The following is a 16,735-nucleotide window of genomic DNA, read 5'->3' on the forward strand; positions in this document are numbered from 1 at the left end:
CATGCATTTTCCCATGGAATTGTCTCACTATGAACTATTTAGGATATTTCCCCCATTGACAGTTTTCCATAAAATGCCACTTTAAATTGCTAGCATACATTTTCATTTAACAAAAGTGAAATATCCTTTAATCTCAATTCTGCTTCTCTGCCTGCAGGAAGAATGTGTGACACGATACAAGTTGCTGGTTGAACTCATACAAAAGAAAAAAATGGCAAAGAGCTGAATGAACATTCTCAAGAACTTTGCTTACTGAAAATGGAGATATTTTAAACAACATATGCAGTAACTTGTATTTTTGTACCTCAGTATTTCAGTATGTCATGTGCCTTAGTAAAAAATAAATCAATACATTTTATGCCTTCCTTTAAAACTTGTGCTTATAAGATCAATGGATTTTTTTTGCCAAAAAAAGTAAGTATGTAAGAACCGATTACTTAAACCTATTAGTAAAACATGGCCTAAAAACACCCTAAAATCTGTAGTCCAAAATCTCTACAGGGCGGGATGATCAACATGGCACCCTCAAGCTGTTGTGGGACTTAAAGTAATAATAGTCAAGTTTGGTGAGAGCTGTGGTTCAGCAATATCTAGAGGGTGGCAGGTTGGGGGGTTAATAGAACATTTAGTGAATATTGCTATTTTTAGAGTGTGCTGCATGGGCTCCTACCAGATACAGCAAATCAGGCGTAGCTGGAACTTCAGATGCTGACTTTAAAACATGACTTCTCATTCACACACATAACGATGTGTGTAATACAATCGAATGATAAGCACATCATCAAAAAACAAAACTGCAGTTGGAAGAAATAAGTTGGGTTATGTTTACAACCATAAACAATATTAAAATTTATTAACCAAAGCTTTGTACATATCTTTATATAAACTTGCAATTTTACATCTAGCAAAACAGCAACAATTTGTACAAATTGTTACAGAATATTAACGAGTGGTTTAAGCAAATTAAACCACCCTGATTTACTTTAGTAAATTATCTACAAAAGTGATTTGTGACTTTTTAAAAAAATTCCCATGAACATATAAAAATAAATTATTCTTTCATTTTCAATTAAATCTACCAATTAGAAATATTACAAATCAAAATATCCACCTTATGAATTTTCCACAATACAAAAAACTGTCACAAAACCTTATTTACAGAAATGAGGTAAGAACTGTGCAATGTTTAACCAAACGATATTGCAGAAACAATAGGTTCATCCAATTAAGTACACAGTGTAGGTCTAAAGTATACTTGAGTATTTTCCACTAATAATTCACACAAATTCAGATTAGTGGCCATTAAATCCCAACCTCAATCTATGTTCTGCTATACTGCATAGTCATACCATGAAAATCATCTATTCAAAGTGAGAATATTTTTTTAAAAAAAAATTCCACCCGTTTACACCATTTCCTCAGAAATGTGAAATTCCTTCCCCCCCCCTTTCTTTTTTTGGTAATTTATTAGTGGAAAGCAACCCAGGTAACAATTTGCCTGAGCTATCTACAGTGACAAACACTTCTCATAAAGGCAGATCAATGGGGACGGCTGCTGGTGCAAGGTTGAGCACACTGACGGCTTTCACAAAGACTTGTTTAGTGCATGCCCAGCTATACAAAGCAATTCCAACCCAATAGAGGTAAGCAACAGGCACTTGGGTATTACCAGAACATGAGTTGCCCTCTCCTCTGGTAAGATTTATCATCTTTGAACTGATCTGTTTTTTTCCAGCAACCTTAAAAAAAATCCAAATGAGCATTAGCCACCATTTGTCATTACTTGAGACTTCTTGCTTTAGCAAAACATCCATTAAAGTTAACTGGGGGTGGGAGTAAAAAGTTTAAAACCTGGTTCTTTATTGGGGGGAAAAACTGGTACCTCTTTAAAAAAAAACTCACTGGTGTTTAGCTAAACAGTAACAACTTGCCATTGGCAGATACTGCAATTTGGCTTGCTTTCTTCAAACAAGTAATGGATCTGGAACAGGCAGGGACAGACAGTCTGTTCATTAGCACTCTGGTATGTTAAAAGGCTACTAGTTCAGCAGCAGAAGTCAAACAAATGGCCCAAACTGACAACTCTAATATGCAAAAATACTTTAAAAGTTCCATGAAATTGGAAGAAAACAGTTAAGGTTCAGTGCAACAAAAAGCAACAAGGTCAAAGCCTTACAATAAATGTCTTCAGGTAGATTCGCTTTTCCAGTGTGCAGTTAGCTCCTTGTTGCATTGAGTCATACCTGCAGAGAGTCTGCAACTTGCAAACTGATGAAGTGCTCTCACAGCAGGACACATAATTCTCATGTTTTTATTTCTCCAAATGTCAATTCTTTTCCGGTGCAACTGGTCCACTTTTATCATTGAGTCTCTGGAGACGAAATCAACACGTCATGCCAGCTTACAATTGTGTCACATTATCAGGGTTTTTTTATAAAAAAAAAATCTAAAACAAAATGGTAATGCATCAAAAGAGAGAGATGTTTTGTTGTTTTTACGTATGGCAAAACTTCCTAAGGTTGAGAAGCAACATAAAATGAAAACTTTTGACATAAAAGGATGACATTTGGTCTCCAGCCTGCACTCCCCTCACTTGGGGGGGGGGGGAGAGCAAACCACCACCTAAAAGCTCTCATAAGCTGCTTCTGGATTCAGCCAGTTTATGTATTCTCCACAGTACACAAAATTTGAATTAATATCTACAGGATTTTTAGGAAACAAAGCACACATTTCATTATGAATGCAGATGTATTCACTGTTCATTCACTTCTACTGTTTCAACTGAGAAGCAGCACCTTTACAGATAGTTTGGGTTTGGTATGTGAGGAAATAAAGAGGGGTTCTCAGTCTAAGGACTGGATGCCAAAGTAGATGTGACAGTTCAAGCCACTCATTTCAGTCATACACTTGTGGCTGAACAGGATATCCTCTCTCCGTTTAATCTTTAATATAAACATTTCCCTTGGTGTTGGTATTTTTAACCTTTACCTAGTTAAGACCTCCTCCTGCACTTGAATTTGCTTATATGAGCAGTACACGTATATACTTACAGTTACTTTTTGAGCTGTATTATCCCCATGAATGGTAAGGAATGGGTTACTCGTAGCTGTATGAAGTGGGGATGCCTGATTGCCTGCCAGCAAGTTATTGATGGGAATCTGTGTTGCTCCAGAAATCTGCAATTGTTGTACTTCAGGCTGGTGGTGTTGCTGCTGAACTAGTTGATACAGAAGAGCCTGGTGCTGTTCCTCAAGTACAACGGAGAAGGACAGTTTTAGTCATTTTATGGGTGAACACGTTTCTTCTTGCATTCAGAAAAATGAGTAGTCAAAACTGGTGAAAACTAAACATGTGAGTGAATTAACTCCTCCCTTATCCAGGATTTACACAAACTTTTCTGTAGTTTAGATTTAAGATTGACTAGTTGACTTTTCCACAGCTTCAAGGCAGAAGAACAGCCAGAACTAGCATCTTAAAGCTGCTGTTGGTAGAGAGGTCCCTTGCCTGCTCAGAACTAATGTTTTGCCACAATTAAGAGCAGAGCTTTGATACAGGGAAGTCCAGTTCACATCCCTGCTTAAGTATGAAGCATACTGGCAGGCATTGAATAAATTTATTGCAAGAACCAAAACACAACTTTGAGCAGACAAGTGGGATGCAGAAACAAAGACGTGAACCAGGAAAAGCAGAAAGTCATGCTGTGGACTACAAATCTAGGGGAGAGTAAACTTTAAAGGGTAGTGCAACAGAGATATCTGAAAGCCCCTGTCTTCTTCCTGACTAAGCCAATCCAAGAATCCAGTATACATTTTCTTTCTCCTTTTCAACAGAGTAGACTTTGGATGTACAAAGCAAAAGCATTTGTGTCAGAAGCTAAATGAAAAAACTTCTTTTGGAGAACTAACAGGTGGCAGGATCTAGTAAGCACCTTTCTAAAGAGCTATACAATAAAACATTACTTGTGTATCTGTCTTCAGTTGATACTGGATTGTGAATGTAAATGATTGATTAGCTTCAGGGTGCTTATAGTCTACCCCCACATCCTGGTACCCCGTTCAAAAATGTATGCATGTGAAAGAGAACACTATGTGCCTGCAAGTTTGTATGTCTACAAATCTCTCAAGAATATTGTTTCCTCTTATTTTGTACCAATGCCATAAGCATCTTTCAAGCTGAAGAGAAATCCTTCCAGGTTGATGCATGTCATAACAGTTCTGCAGTAGCAAAAGAGGTTGAGGAGACCATCTCCTCTTCCAGTCTGACCCCCACTCCATTTCCTGTGGAGCAAAGTGAGCCATCCCTCTTTTCTCCAATAAATGGGAGATAGTTAGTGACGGGTTGGAAGGAATGGGACAGGCAAAGCCACGGGGGCACTGTCTTTGCTCTTCTAGAGTTATGGGAGGCATGCATGGCTTAGGTGGTGAGTTGTTGGAATTACATTTGTTCCAACATCCACATCTGTACAACTGAAGGTATGGCTGGCCCTTGGCAAAGAGGTGGCAATTTTGGATATGGTTGGATAGTGCCTTGCATGCCTCCTTCCAGCAACTCCTGCAGCCAAGCTGGTGCTAAATGTCTTGCTCTGCTTTCCTTTGGACCACATCAGAGAGGCTGAGGGGGGTCTTGTCATCTGAGGACCTCCGCTCAAACACACACACTGCCCAGGCCTGCACCCGGGGGAGGTCACTTCAGTGCTGCTAACGCAGCAGTTTGACTTCACTTCGATTTAGGTCTTGTTGTTTTTTACGAAAGTCCTTTTGATGATACCTCAGGCACCAAAATGCATCTGGCCATCTACTTCTTCTCATCCAAGATTCTGAACTGCTTAAAGCTCAAGCAGCCTTTCGTGCTTCTCTTATTAAAAACAGTTCTATAATTTTTCCTGGGTCTCTCTCTGTGAGCACCTTTTTGAAGCTTGTGACAAGATTTAGAACAAGACCCAAACTAGCTACATAAACATCAACACTTGCCCCCGAACTCTGGAAATAAAAGGGACGATAAAAAAAGACTCACTGGTGTGAATTGTTGAGTATTCAGTAACTGCTGAAATTGCTGGTGCTGTTGATGTAGCAGGAGTTGTCTCTGTTGCTCCGGAAGAAACCCAAGTCCAGAAGCACTGCAAATTACCAACAAACTCTTAACTGCAAATGCATTTATCTGGTGAATTAGCTCCTTGATCATTTTTATGGCACTCTTTCAGCAAAAGTTAAAAAAAAAAAACTAAAACATTAAATATATGCAGATTAACATGCATGTGCCTAGATGCATTTGATTATACATCCCACTAAAATTATTTTAAAACTTTGATATATCTTAACTTAGGAAAAACAAAACTGGCGTTCTTGTCATTTCAGATTACTTTTACAGATCCAAGTATAAATGCAGCCAAACAAGGGAAGTACTTAATCCCCCCTGAATTCTGAAGATAAATTAGCAGTAGTTCTTTTTCCCCTTTTTTTCTTTTGCATACGTGCAAAACCAAATGCAGGACTTCTTCTCACCCACATTTTGCATGCACAAAAACCCAGCGGTGGGAGAGAAGGATGACTTCCTAGTGCTTACTTGCAAGTTTGAAAAAGTACCTGCACTCATCCTGCACTTTCTAGAAAAAAACACACTGAATGCTGTTTACAATGGGCAACTGCTCCCAGGTCTCAACAACATGGCCTTCTGGACTGAGAAGGCCAAAAGAGTGGCTGCTTAGTCAAAAGTGTTCCTTCCCTCGCCAATGCAAGACAGATACTTATGGAAAGGGGCTGCCTTTAAAGCAATATGCTAAAGAAAAAGACAGGGCACAGAAAGTACAGTGAAGAAAAATAAATATGCCAATGCAAAACACAGGATAAATGAAGTTATCCAATACACTGAGATAGATGCTAACCAAACAGAGTGTTTCATATGGTGTTACTGTTGTAGCAGTCAAAAAGGAACTGAGTGGGAACATATACTTAGAGCATGTACAGACAGTAGGGGAAATCAGTCTGCCAAAATGCAAGCCTAGTTCTAGATTTTTACAAAACAAAGTCTGTCCAGGTGTAAAACCCAGGTGACTGAACAGAGGACCAGAAGCACAATCAGCAGAATTTTGTCCCTTATGGCTAGCCATTTCAACAGCCTGATGAATTAAGGAACATGGCAACTTTAGAGCATGTCATGGAAATAGAACAGCTGCATCATATATCCCGTTGTACAGTCAACTCATGCGGTATAAGCCCCCAAGCTAAGCTGGAGGGAGCATATTGTGGCAGTGCAGACAGTTAAGAGGAGAACTTGGGAGAAAGCATCTGAACTGGGAAGTGACTGTTCAAAAAACAAAACAAACAAGAACATGCACAGATGAACACATACTCCATGTTCAAAACAAAATCATAGAAATTAATCCTATGTTTTAGGAGTCAGCAGCAAGAGAGAATGACTGCTTAAGTTTCCTATTCACATGCAAAAGGAAATTCGAACACAGTAAGCATTTCACTATTTTTAAGCTCTTCCCTCAGTACCTTCAAGAAAAAGCAGTTATTTTAGACAGACTTGAAAAGGGGGGGGGGATAGCAAATATGAGCCAAAAAGACAAACAAGAGCAAAGGCTTACCTGCTACTCAGTGTCGTTGGCAGAGGATGTGCTGTGTTTGGTGGCACAGTTGCATGAGCGAGAGGAGAAGGGTTCTGCGATATTGTGGCAGGAGTCTGAATTACCCCATTTAAAGCCCCAACAATTCCATTGATTGCCAGCTGGTTACCTGGCAGAGCTCCAATTATTCCACCAACGGCGGCAGGAATGGTGGATGTTACAGTTTGCATTCCGCCGGCAAGTGCCCCCACTGTCACGCCATTGACCTGTTGAACTCCTGCGACTCCGGTGCCTTGCTGAGCTGGACTTTGCCCAGCAGGTGGGGGAGTGGAAAGAGCAGAGGAGCTACTGGTGCTTTGTCCACTGGAGTTGATCTCCTAGTGAAAACACAAAGGCTCAGCTGCATCAAACTTCACACAAAAGCAAATAATCGAGATGCACTATTAACCTAGCAGAAGTCTTAGAATGCATGGAAAAGAAAACAAACAGTACCTGATTTAATACGGGAAGGGAATTGTCAGGTAGAAAGGTGCTTCCCAGATGAGGGCTCTTGCTGCTGTTCAAAGAATCAGTGCTAGCAGCTAAAAGCAGGAGTTAAAAACAAACAAACGAGAGTGTGAGAGAATCTCTGTTTCTGCACCCAAAAGGCATAAAACCTAATTCAATGTGGAACACTTAAATAAAAGTGAATTAATGTTATATTAAATATATGGACTAACAGTGATCTACTTCTGCTTTTTTTGCTGTTCAATATGAATCCACAGCCAGCAGAAGTACTTAAATTAATTTCATCTCTAAGTTTCACCTGGCCAACATATAGTCCCTTTAAAAGTGTTCTCAGAAATTACTGATTTTACAGGTCAAAATACAGAATAAAAACAGTAGAAACATTCAATTTACTTCCTTCTCATACAGATAACAGGCAATGGTAAGAGGCCAAAAGCTTTCTGGAAGTTGTGACAGAGCTCTGCATTAAAAACAAAAACGACTTCTGTTGCCTTACCAGCCTGAGCTGAAAATGCATGTATTTGATGTGAAGGACTCGGATTGCAGGTTATTGTTGGGAAAGGAACTGAAAGCTGGGCATTTAGTAGCTGGAGGCGTTCCTTTTTAGCAGTCAGGTTTTTAATCTGTTCTTCTAAGCGTCGGTTCTCAACTTGAAGCTGGTGCAATGACTTCAGCATGCCTAAAACTGACCAAAATACGACCAATCAATCCAAGTCCCTGAAAAATTCTAATTAAAGGTGCTATTTCTTAACATAATAACTGCATACATTGTTCCGGCTTGGAATAATTTTTTAAAAAAAATCTAAGACACCACTAGCAAATCAGTTATTAGAGAGAACCTTTTTACTTCTCTAGTAACTTCTTTTTAAGATATGTCCTTATCAGAAAGACAGGCAAAGAGGTGAAAAATGCTCTAAATTCCCTTTGAAGTTAGGCATGGTGAGAACTACAGGGGTCAATTCATACACATCTGTTTATCCCCATCTCTGCTTAGTGTATATCCTCCAGGTAACCCAAGTGCATGCCTGTGCAGTCACATATTCTGGAAGCCCCAAGTGCATAAGCTTCTTAATATGACACACATATTTCAGAGGACAAAGTCTGACTCCTGTACCCGGCTTAATGCACAAAGAATTTTGTAACCCACTCTCATTTGTCCCTACCAATGGCCATAAACAAATGGCAGCACACACACTTTCAGTTGACCATCACTTTTCTAAAGGAAAGATTCCTTCAGGAGCCTCCACTGCCAAGTAATTGTTCAAGAAAAAGATACTCAGTTTGGGTTGTACAAAAGTTTTAAATGCTATTATGCTCTCACAGAACACTTTTGTAGGGTTTTCTTTTTCATTTTTTTTTGGGGGGGAGGGGGCTGATTTGTTGACTCATTGGCCAAAAAACCTGCAAATTTATGTAATCAATGAAAACTTTTACTCTGTTTTTATTGCTTTTAAATCAACAGACTCCAGCTGCTTTCAATGTCCCTCTAAAGAGCACCCAGCAGGGAGCATGAGGAACCCTGCAGTCTCTGCCCTCTCCCTGCAGATAAAGCACATCCTCAGCCAAATACCATCTTCTCTACCCTCAAATTTGGATTTTGGGTGAATTTTGGGACTTTCGCATCAGCCCGCATGCAAGATAGTTTAGCGATTAAAACACAGTAAAAGCTACTTTTTAAATTGTAAATTGTACTTGTTCAACGTGACCTCTGGGCCTAATACAGACGCCAGTCTACCGGTACAGGCACATCTGGTCATTTCCCAAGGATTTAGCTTTTTTATCCCTCCTCTTCAAGAACATACAAAGGAACTCTCAGTGTGCCCAAATGAGATGCAATAAGACTTAGCTAAACCTGTCCTCCAGCTATCATGTTTAAAGGATTATCCCTGCATGAATTTCCTCACAATTAGCATTTTTGTCAGGGTACCATTCATAAAAAAAAATACCAACTAGATGGCACTTCTCTCACTATCAACAACCAGGGAAGCACAATCAATGTTTTTTTGTTAATTGTTTAAAAATATTAATTTTACCATTCCAAAAATTTAAATGCTTGGATTACAAATAGAAAACCACTTCTCAAAAGGGGCTCAGGCAATCATTTAGACCACATATATAACTTCTTCTTCTTCTTCTTCTTCTTCTTATTATTATTATTATTATTATTATTATGTTCCCACATCTGCTGTAACCCACTAACCAGATCTCCCCCGTTGTCAAGGTTCTGGAGCAAAATGTCATTGGCCAACATTTTAGGCAAGCATTTTTTCATTCCAAGATGGGGAGAAGCTGCCAGAACTATGTTTAAACACATTATTATGCTTTAGCAATGTTTATCACTGTTCAAACGTAATTAACCCATACTCACCAGAAAACATTTCTCTGTTGGATATTACATAAATGGGGCCATACATGGTTAACAATGTTCAGTGTTTGAAACAGGCAAGACAGTATGAAGTACTTACTGTCACTAGGGGTGCCCTGTTCTAGCAAGAACTGTTGCCCTTCACTCCATTGCCTCTCCAGAAGTTGCTCTATAGTAACTGGTACCGGGGGCAAATGCTCCACATTGCTATTCCCTGGCTGATCATAACGAATCTGTAAATTACTTACAGGCGACCTGTAGGAAGATTATAAATTATATTTAAAAGGAAGGGGAGGGAGGAGAACCCCACATAAAAGATCCATCAACTTTCTTTAGCTGCTCCTTAACCCCTTGCAAATCAACATTCCTTAAGATCCCTTACTGGCTCCCATCAACAATGGTTTAAAATAAAATCCCAGCATCACATCAGTTCTTAGAAAATTTCTGTTCAAAATACAAAGCTACTCTTATTTGGATAATCTAATTTAACAGTGCCCAGATGAATGCAAACTTCATCAGCTGATGGAATGTTTTCTGATATAATCAACTACAAGAGCTCTACAGAAGATATATATGTATATAAACAAGCAACACCTTTATACAATGCCAGTCAATAAAATACTTGTCAAATTCCTGAGGTCCTCCATAGTTTATGAAATTTTGCACAAATACTCTTGCGTGAGATTTTAGGAAGAAAATGACTGTGCCATTCAAATACTTATGGCTTATGTTTTGATCATCAAATATCTTTGGAATCTAGCCCAATGAATAGCTAAAGAAAAAAGGAATGTACCATGCTATTAATCTCTATTTAAAAGGCAAGGCTTCTGTATGATGTAGTATAGGATCTCTGTATAACTGAACCAAGCGATTAAGACACTATACTAAAGAAAAACCTTAAGTGTAACAGCAGTCAATATGACATGCAAGAAATTAAAGGCACATGTAGACAGTATAGCTAATTTAGGTCACAACAGGAAATCCTGATCAGCATGTAATGTGACAGACACTTTTACAATTTGGAAACTTTTGTTTCTTAAAAAAAAAAAATTAACACACACAAACCGAGAGCACATTACAATTTCTTTGAAGACTGTGACCTCATTGAGTCTTTTGAGTGCCAAGCATTTCCTGTGTCAGAGTCGAGAGATAACATTACAGCAGCTTCCTATCAAAATTATACTTCAGACATTTTTAGATTCATCTTAAAAATTTAAAATGAATATAGACTGTCAGGGAACTGCCATCGGAAGGAAGGGAAGTGAAAGGGCTCACACAGGTTGGGAGAGACTCAGCAGCTGAAGAGGGAACCAGTAGGGGGAGAGGAGCTGGGCTGAGGGAAAGGGAGCTGGAGGGATGGCTCAGAGACACTTCCAGCGAAAACAGTGGGGAGGTTTCAGGACCTCCTGTAGGGACACCCACTCCTCGCCGGAAACTGTCACGCAGAGAGTCCAGAAGACGTGTTTCCGTTAAGGAGCTTTTATGTTGGAAGCGATTCCGAAAGCAACCACTGTCGGAATCTGCCAGCGACTGACGGAGCCATGTTTAAGGGGCTCCGTTACAGACAGAGGTTTGCAAACTTGACCAAACTCTGAGGGACTAGGATTTTACACACAAGCAGCTCATCGTCCCATCACAGCATTCCGACAGTCTTCGTGAGCAGCTTGTGCAGGAGAAGGCATCATGAGCAACCCAGCCGGAACCGGAGAAGCAGGAGCTGGAGCGGGTCCAAGCCTGGAAGAAAGGTACCGGGTGTTGGAGGTCCAGCTAGCGCTGCAGACGGCGAGGCTTGAGGAGAGGAGGGCTCAGGATGCAGACAAAAAGGGGAAAGACACCCAGCTCGTCAGAAAGGTACCAGGATTGGTGCAGAAGTTTGGGGGGGAGCCCAAAGACTATCATGGCTTTCGGACAGAGATGCAATATGCCCTCAATCTGCAGTTTGATGAATTCCCTGACGAGGAATCAAGAGTGGCTTTCGTGATTGGGCATCTTGAAAAGGGGGCGAGAGACTGGGTTAGACCCCTGATGGCAGCGAATAGTGACGTCCTAAAGGACACGATGAAGTTCTTTCGCGCCATGGATCTGATGTTTTCCAGCGATATTGAACAGGGAGTGGTCCGCAGACAGTTAATGGCTTGCAAACAGGGGAGCCGATCTGTCCGTGAGTACTGGACTGAATTCACCATGTTGATCCATAAATTGGGGTGGGATCTATCGGCGGAACCCATTCAAATGCTTTTTGAAGAAGGGCTTTCTTCGGCTGTGAAAGACGAACTTTCCCGGGCGCCCAGGGCGGAGTCTATGGACCAGCTGACCAAATCAGCGCTGACCATAGGAGCGCGCCAGGAGGCGAGAGCATTGGAGAGGCGGGAAGGGAAGGGGGAACGTTGGAAGGAGTTCCGCATTCCAGACATTCCAGAGCCAACTTTCCCGCCGGCAGAGCCGATGGAAATCGGAACAGCGCGCGCGCGCGCAGTTTCAAAGCCCAGTGAGGGGGGAAAGAAGGAGGGAAAAGGCGCCCGGAAATGCTATCTCTGCCAACAGCCAGGTCACTTTGCCAGAGTCTGCCCCCAGAGGAAGGAATGGCAAGGGATGGTAGGAGCTGTGGAGGGAAGAGAGGAAGAAATACCGAAGCAAGTAAAAGCCAACGCCTGGCTGCCACCGTCGGGGCACAGCAGTCAGGCCAAAGAGCAGTGAAAGTGCCCACGCCAGAACCTCCTAAACCCGCCCTAGTGATAGAAGTGGCGCTAGAGCTGCCAAACGGACACCCTCTAAAGATAAAGGCGCTGTTGGACTCAGGCAGCTCCTGCAATTTTATGAGCAAAGAGTTTGCAGCTGAACACCAGATACAGACGATCCCTTTAAGCAACCCCCTGCAGGTGACCACGATCGATGGCAGGGAGCTGTTGGGAGGAGAAGTCAGCTTGCAGACTGTCCCAATGATAATGAAGGTGGCAAGGCACACCGAACTGATAGCGTTTAATGTGGCCACCTTGGGAGGAGCTCCCATTATATTGGGGATGAGCTGGCTAGCGTTACATGATCCGCTGGTGGGCTGGCATCAGAGAGTGGTTTCTTTTGGTTCAGCACATTGCTTAGAACACTGCAAAGAGGGAAAGGGTTTGGCAGGGGCCCAAGCCACCCTAGCAGGGACTGAAGTAACGGAGAACGTGAAGGTACCACGACAATACGCAGATCTCCGCGACGTCTTCAGCGAAAGGGAAGCTGACCAATTACCCCCGCATAGACCCTTTGACTGTCAAATCAATTTACTCCCTGGGGCACAGCTCCCTGTAGGCAAGCTGTACGCCATGTCAGACAGAGAGATGCAGGAGCTAAGAGAGTTCATTGACAAGAACCTGAAGAGAGGGTTCATCAGAGAGTCCAGGGCGGTGGGGGGCAGCCCAGTGTTTTTTGTGGATAAAAAAAACACGAACAAGCCGAGGCTTGTGTGTGACTTCAGGGCCTTAAATGCAGTGTCAGAACCAGTGGCTTTCCCTATGCCCAGGATTGACGACATTTTGACAAGGGTCAGGAAGGGAAAGATTTTTACTAAACTGGACCTAAGGGGGGCGTACAACCTGATACGAATAAGGAAGGGGGATGAATGGAAAACCACCATGTTCACCCCTTTGGGGGCATTTGAATATTTAGTTATGCCCTTCGGCCTACAAGGAGGCTCCGCGTGCTTTCAATCGTTTATGAACCACGTCCTGGGGCCTTTGCTTTACAAGAATTGTGTGGCCTTCTTAGACGACGTGTTGGTGTATTCTGAGAATGAGGAGCAGCATGTGAGAGACGTCAGAGAAGTGTTGAGCAGGCTGCAAGCCAACCAGCTGTGGGTGAAACTGGAGAAGTGTCAGTTTCATACCAAGGAGGTGGAATTCCTGGGGTATCGCCTGTCAGACAAGGGATTGGCCATGGATCCCGGCAAGGTCCAGGCGGTGCTGGAATGGAAAACACCCAAAACAAGGAAGGATGTGCAGAGGTTCCTAGGATTTGGGAACTTCTATCGTAAGTTCATCCGAAACTTTGCCCACCTGACGGCGCCCATTACGGACTGTCTCAGCAGTAAGAAGAAGTTCGTTTGGACTGAGGAGGCGGAGCGAGCATTTGAGGAACTAAAAAGGGCCTTCGCCTCGGAACAACAACTCCTGCATGTGGATTTACAAAAACCGATGAGAGTGGAAACTGACGCATCAGACAGAGCGATTGGGGCGGTGCTTCTGCAGCCAGGGAAGGAGGAGTCAGAGTGGAGACCGTGTGCCTTTTTTTCGCGAAAGCTGAACAAATCCGAGAGGAACTACACGGTGTATGACCGAGAACTACTAGCCATTCATGAGGCGTTCCGGAGATGGAGGCACCTGCTAATTGGCGCACAACATAAGGTGCAAGTGTGCACTGACCACAAGAACCTAGAGTATTGGAGGACGGCACGAGTGCTCAACCAACGGCAAGTGAGATGGGCCCAGGAGTTCTCCAAATTTAACTTTGAGATTTGTTACGTGCCAGGCCCAGAGAACATTAGGGCGGACGCTCTCTCACGCAAACCTGAATATTTGGAGGAGGAGGGAGCACCCGAAGAGAGACATGTCATTCCAGAGGACCGCTGGGTGTGTGGGGCGGCATTGGTGGGACAAAGAGAACTGGTAGAGGAAACAGAGAATGATGAATACGCCCAGAATAAGCTCAGAGGTCTTAGGGGTGAGGGAGAGGAACCAGGGGGTTTCGAGGAAAGAAATGGAGCTTTGTATTACAAAGGGGCACTGTATATCCCTGAAGGAGACTTAAGGGGGAGGGTACTCAAGCAGTTGCACGACAGCCCCACGGCGGGGCATTTTGGACAACACAAAACCATGTGGTTGGTCACCAGGGAATTTTGGTGGCCTAAGGTGAGGGAAGATGTACGGGAGTATGTAAGAGGGTGTGAGCAATGCCAGCGAGCCAAAGGGGAGAGGCGGGCACCGGCGGGGCTATTAGAACCCTTACCAACCCCAGAACGACCTTGGGAGGCAGTGTCGATAGATTTTATGACTGATCTGCCGAAGTCCAAGGGGAAAACAGCCATCATGGTGGTGGTAGACCTACTAACAAAGATGTGCCACTTTGTAGCCTGCTCGCATGCAGTCACGGCGGAAGAGACAGCGAAGTTATTTGTAGAACACATTTTTAGGTTGCACGGGGTGCCATTGAGGGTGGTCTCAGACCGAGGAAAACAATTTACTTCCAGGTTCTGGAGGAAGCTCATGAGCTTACTGCAGGTGGAGGTCAACTTTTCGACTGCCCGGCACCCTGAAACCAACGGGCAGGCGGAAAGAGCAAACGGGGTCCTCCAGCAATACCTGAGGTGTTATGTCGATGACAGAGAGAATGACTGGGTAGAAAAGTTGGCGCTGGCGGAATTTGCCTACAACAATGCCGAGAATGTGTCCACAGGGATGAGCCCCTTCTTGGCTAATTATGGGTGTCATCCCAGGGCTTTCCCAGGGGGAGAAGGGGAGAGATGGGGTGTCCCGGCAGCCGAGCATTTTGTAGAAGAAATGGAAGCAATCCATCGTCAGCTCCAACTCAACTTAGAAAGGGCGAAGGAAGAATACAAGAGGCAGGCAGACAAGAACCGAAGGGAAGGTGAAACCATAAGGGTGGGAGATAGGGTGTGGCTGTCAACCCAAGGGTTGCCGTTCAAAGGAGGTTGTAAGAAATTAAGACCCAGGAGATTGGGTCCCTTTGAGGTCATTCAACAGGTCAACCCAGTGGCTTTCAGGCTCCGGTTACCCAACCACATGAAACTGCACCCAGTATTTCACAGGTCGTTACTGTCACCGTATGAGGGGGGACGAGAAGGGATGGCCACTCGGGGACCGGTCATAGAAGAAAGGGAATGCAGCAGCCATGTGGCAGAAATCCTCGACGCCAGATGGAAGGGGGATCAGGTGGAGTATTTGGTAGCGTGGGAAGGAGAACCGGAGTCAGAAAACACTTGGGTAATGGCAGAAGATATCAATGACGAGGTATTGATAGAAACGTTCCATCAAAGGTTCCCAAGGAAACCTCAGCCTGTGGAGAGGTTCCGGAGGGAATACTTTGGGACCACCGATGAGGAGGAGGAGTTGGAAGGATTCTCGGAATCGGAAGGGGAAGGGGAGATGGACTCTGAGGAGGAGGAGTACTTCGAGACCAGGAACCGCAACAGGTGGAGAGAAGTGTTCGGGACATCGGAAGATGAAGGAAGTTCATTCCGGGGTTTTGCCTCCTCACCGCCCGTAGAGGAGGGGGCGAGAGGGGATGAAGGGGGCCCTGGAGGGGAGGTGGATGTCAGGGAACTGCCATCGGAAGGAAGGGAAGTGAAAGGGCTCACACAGGTTGGGAGAGACTCAGCAGCTGAAGAGGGAACCAGTAGGGGGAGAGGAGCTGGGCTGAGGGAAAGGGAGCTGGAGGGATGGCTCAGAGACACTTCCAGCGAAAACAGTGGGGAGGTTTCAGGACCTCCTGTAGGGACACCCACTCCTCGCCGGAAACTGTCACGCAGAGAGTCCAGAAGACGTGTTTCCGTTAAGGAGCTTTTATGTTGGAAGCGATTCCGAAAGCAACCACTGTCGGAATCTGCCAGCGACTGACGGAGCCATGTTTAAGGGGCTCCGTTACAGACAGAGGTTTGCAAACTTGACCAAACTCTGAGGGACTAGGATTTTACACACAAGCAGCTCATCGTCCCATCACATAGACCTAAGATGCTGGTGAATTCAAATACTTCCTGTCCACTTAATTACAAGAATATTGCAATTTCCTTCTGACATTCGCAGTTTTCAAGTATAGATTCTTGAACATGACAGCACAAAGCATTTCCCCCAGCACTCTGCCTTAGCTGGAGTAGAGGGCACGTAAAAAGCTACCTACTATTTAAAATACATGTAACTTCTGTCTTAATGCGGCACCATTTATATCAGTATCAGTGCTGCTTTGAATTTAACGGGCTTTGGATCCAACTCTTCCTATTGCCATATTGCATCATCTCTGTTGGTTTGATCAGGAACTCAATATTCAGCCTATTACCACATGTAATTAATGAATGTATGCCCCTATTTCCAAGTAACAAAAATAGTTTCATCTCATATTTACTTAATCCAGTTTAAAGCACATAGAACTTAAGAGAATTGCTGAGAAACATGCAGGAGAACTAACACAGTAACATAAAGCAAGACCACAAAAGTCTTGTTTTCTGGCCTGGTATATAGGATATACAGTGTTTTTTGTACTGAAAAGATCACCAGCAACATCCTGCATTGGGAAATATT

The 16,735-nt window shown here is 43.5% G+C and overlaps 2 protein-coding genes across 7 annotated transcripts in view; one reads left to right on the plus strand and one right to left on the minus strand.

The window, feature by feature from the left end:
* Positions 1-373, plus strand: part of DNAJC1 (DnaJ heat shock protein family (Hsp40) member C1) — a 73,702-nt gene extending 73,329 nt beyond the window's left edge. The window contains exon 12 of the mRNA XM_080974457.1: positions 158-373. Coding sequence (XP_080830583.1) covers positions 158-226 — 69 coding nt within the window. The 3' untranslated portion in view covers positions 227-373. The remainder of the gene's footprint in view (positions 1-157) is intronic.
* Positions 374-836: 463 nt separating this feature from the next.
* MLLT10 (MLLT10 histone lysine methyltransferase DOT1L cofactor) overlaps positions 837-16,735 on the minus strand; it is a 109,633-nt gene continuing 93,734 nt past the window's right edge. For 5 of the 6 annotated variants that reach the window (XM_080974387.1, XM_080974390.1, XM_080974389.1 and 2 more), the window contains 7 exons: positions 9,541-9,695; positions 7,572-7,760; positions 7,061-7,149; positions 6,590-6,945; positions 5,014-5,116; positions 3,051-3,248; positions 837-2,371 (listed from right to left, as the gene is read on the minus strand). In XM_080974387.1, coding sequence (XP_080830513.1) covers positions 2,327-2,371; positions 3,051-3,248; positions 5,014-5,116; positions 6,590-6,945; positions 7,061-7,149; positions 7,572-7,760; positions 9,541-9,695 — 1,135 coding nt within the window. In that variant the 3' untranslated portion in view covers positions 837-2,326. The remainder of the gene's footprint in view (positions 2,372-3,050; positions 3,249-5,013; positions 5,117-6,589; positions 6,946-7,060; positions 7,150-7,571; positions 7,761-9,540; positions 9,696-16,735) is intronic. The other variant, XM_080974388.1, reaches the window with a different exon arrangement.

The sequence above is a fragment of the Podarcis pityusensis genome (genome assembly GCF_964106645.2).
Source record: "Podarcis pityusensis genome assembly, chromosome: 12".
In the NCBI taxonomy this organism is placed as follows: domain Eukaryota; kingdom Metazoa; phylum Chordata; class Lepidosauria; order Squamata; family Lacertidae; genus Podarcis; species Podarcis pityusensis.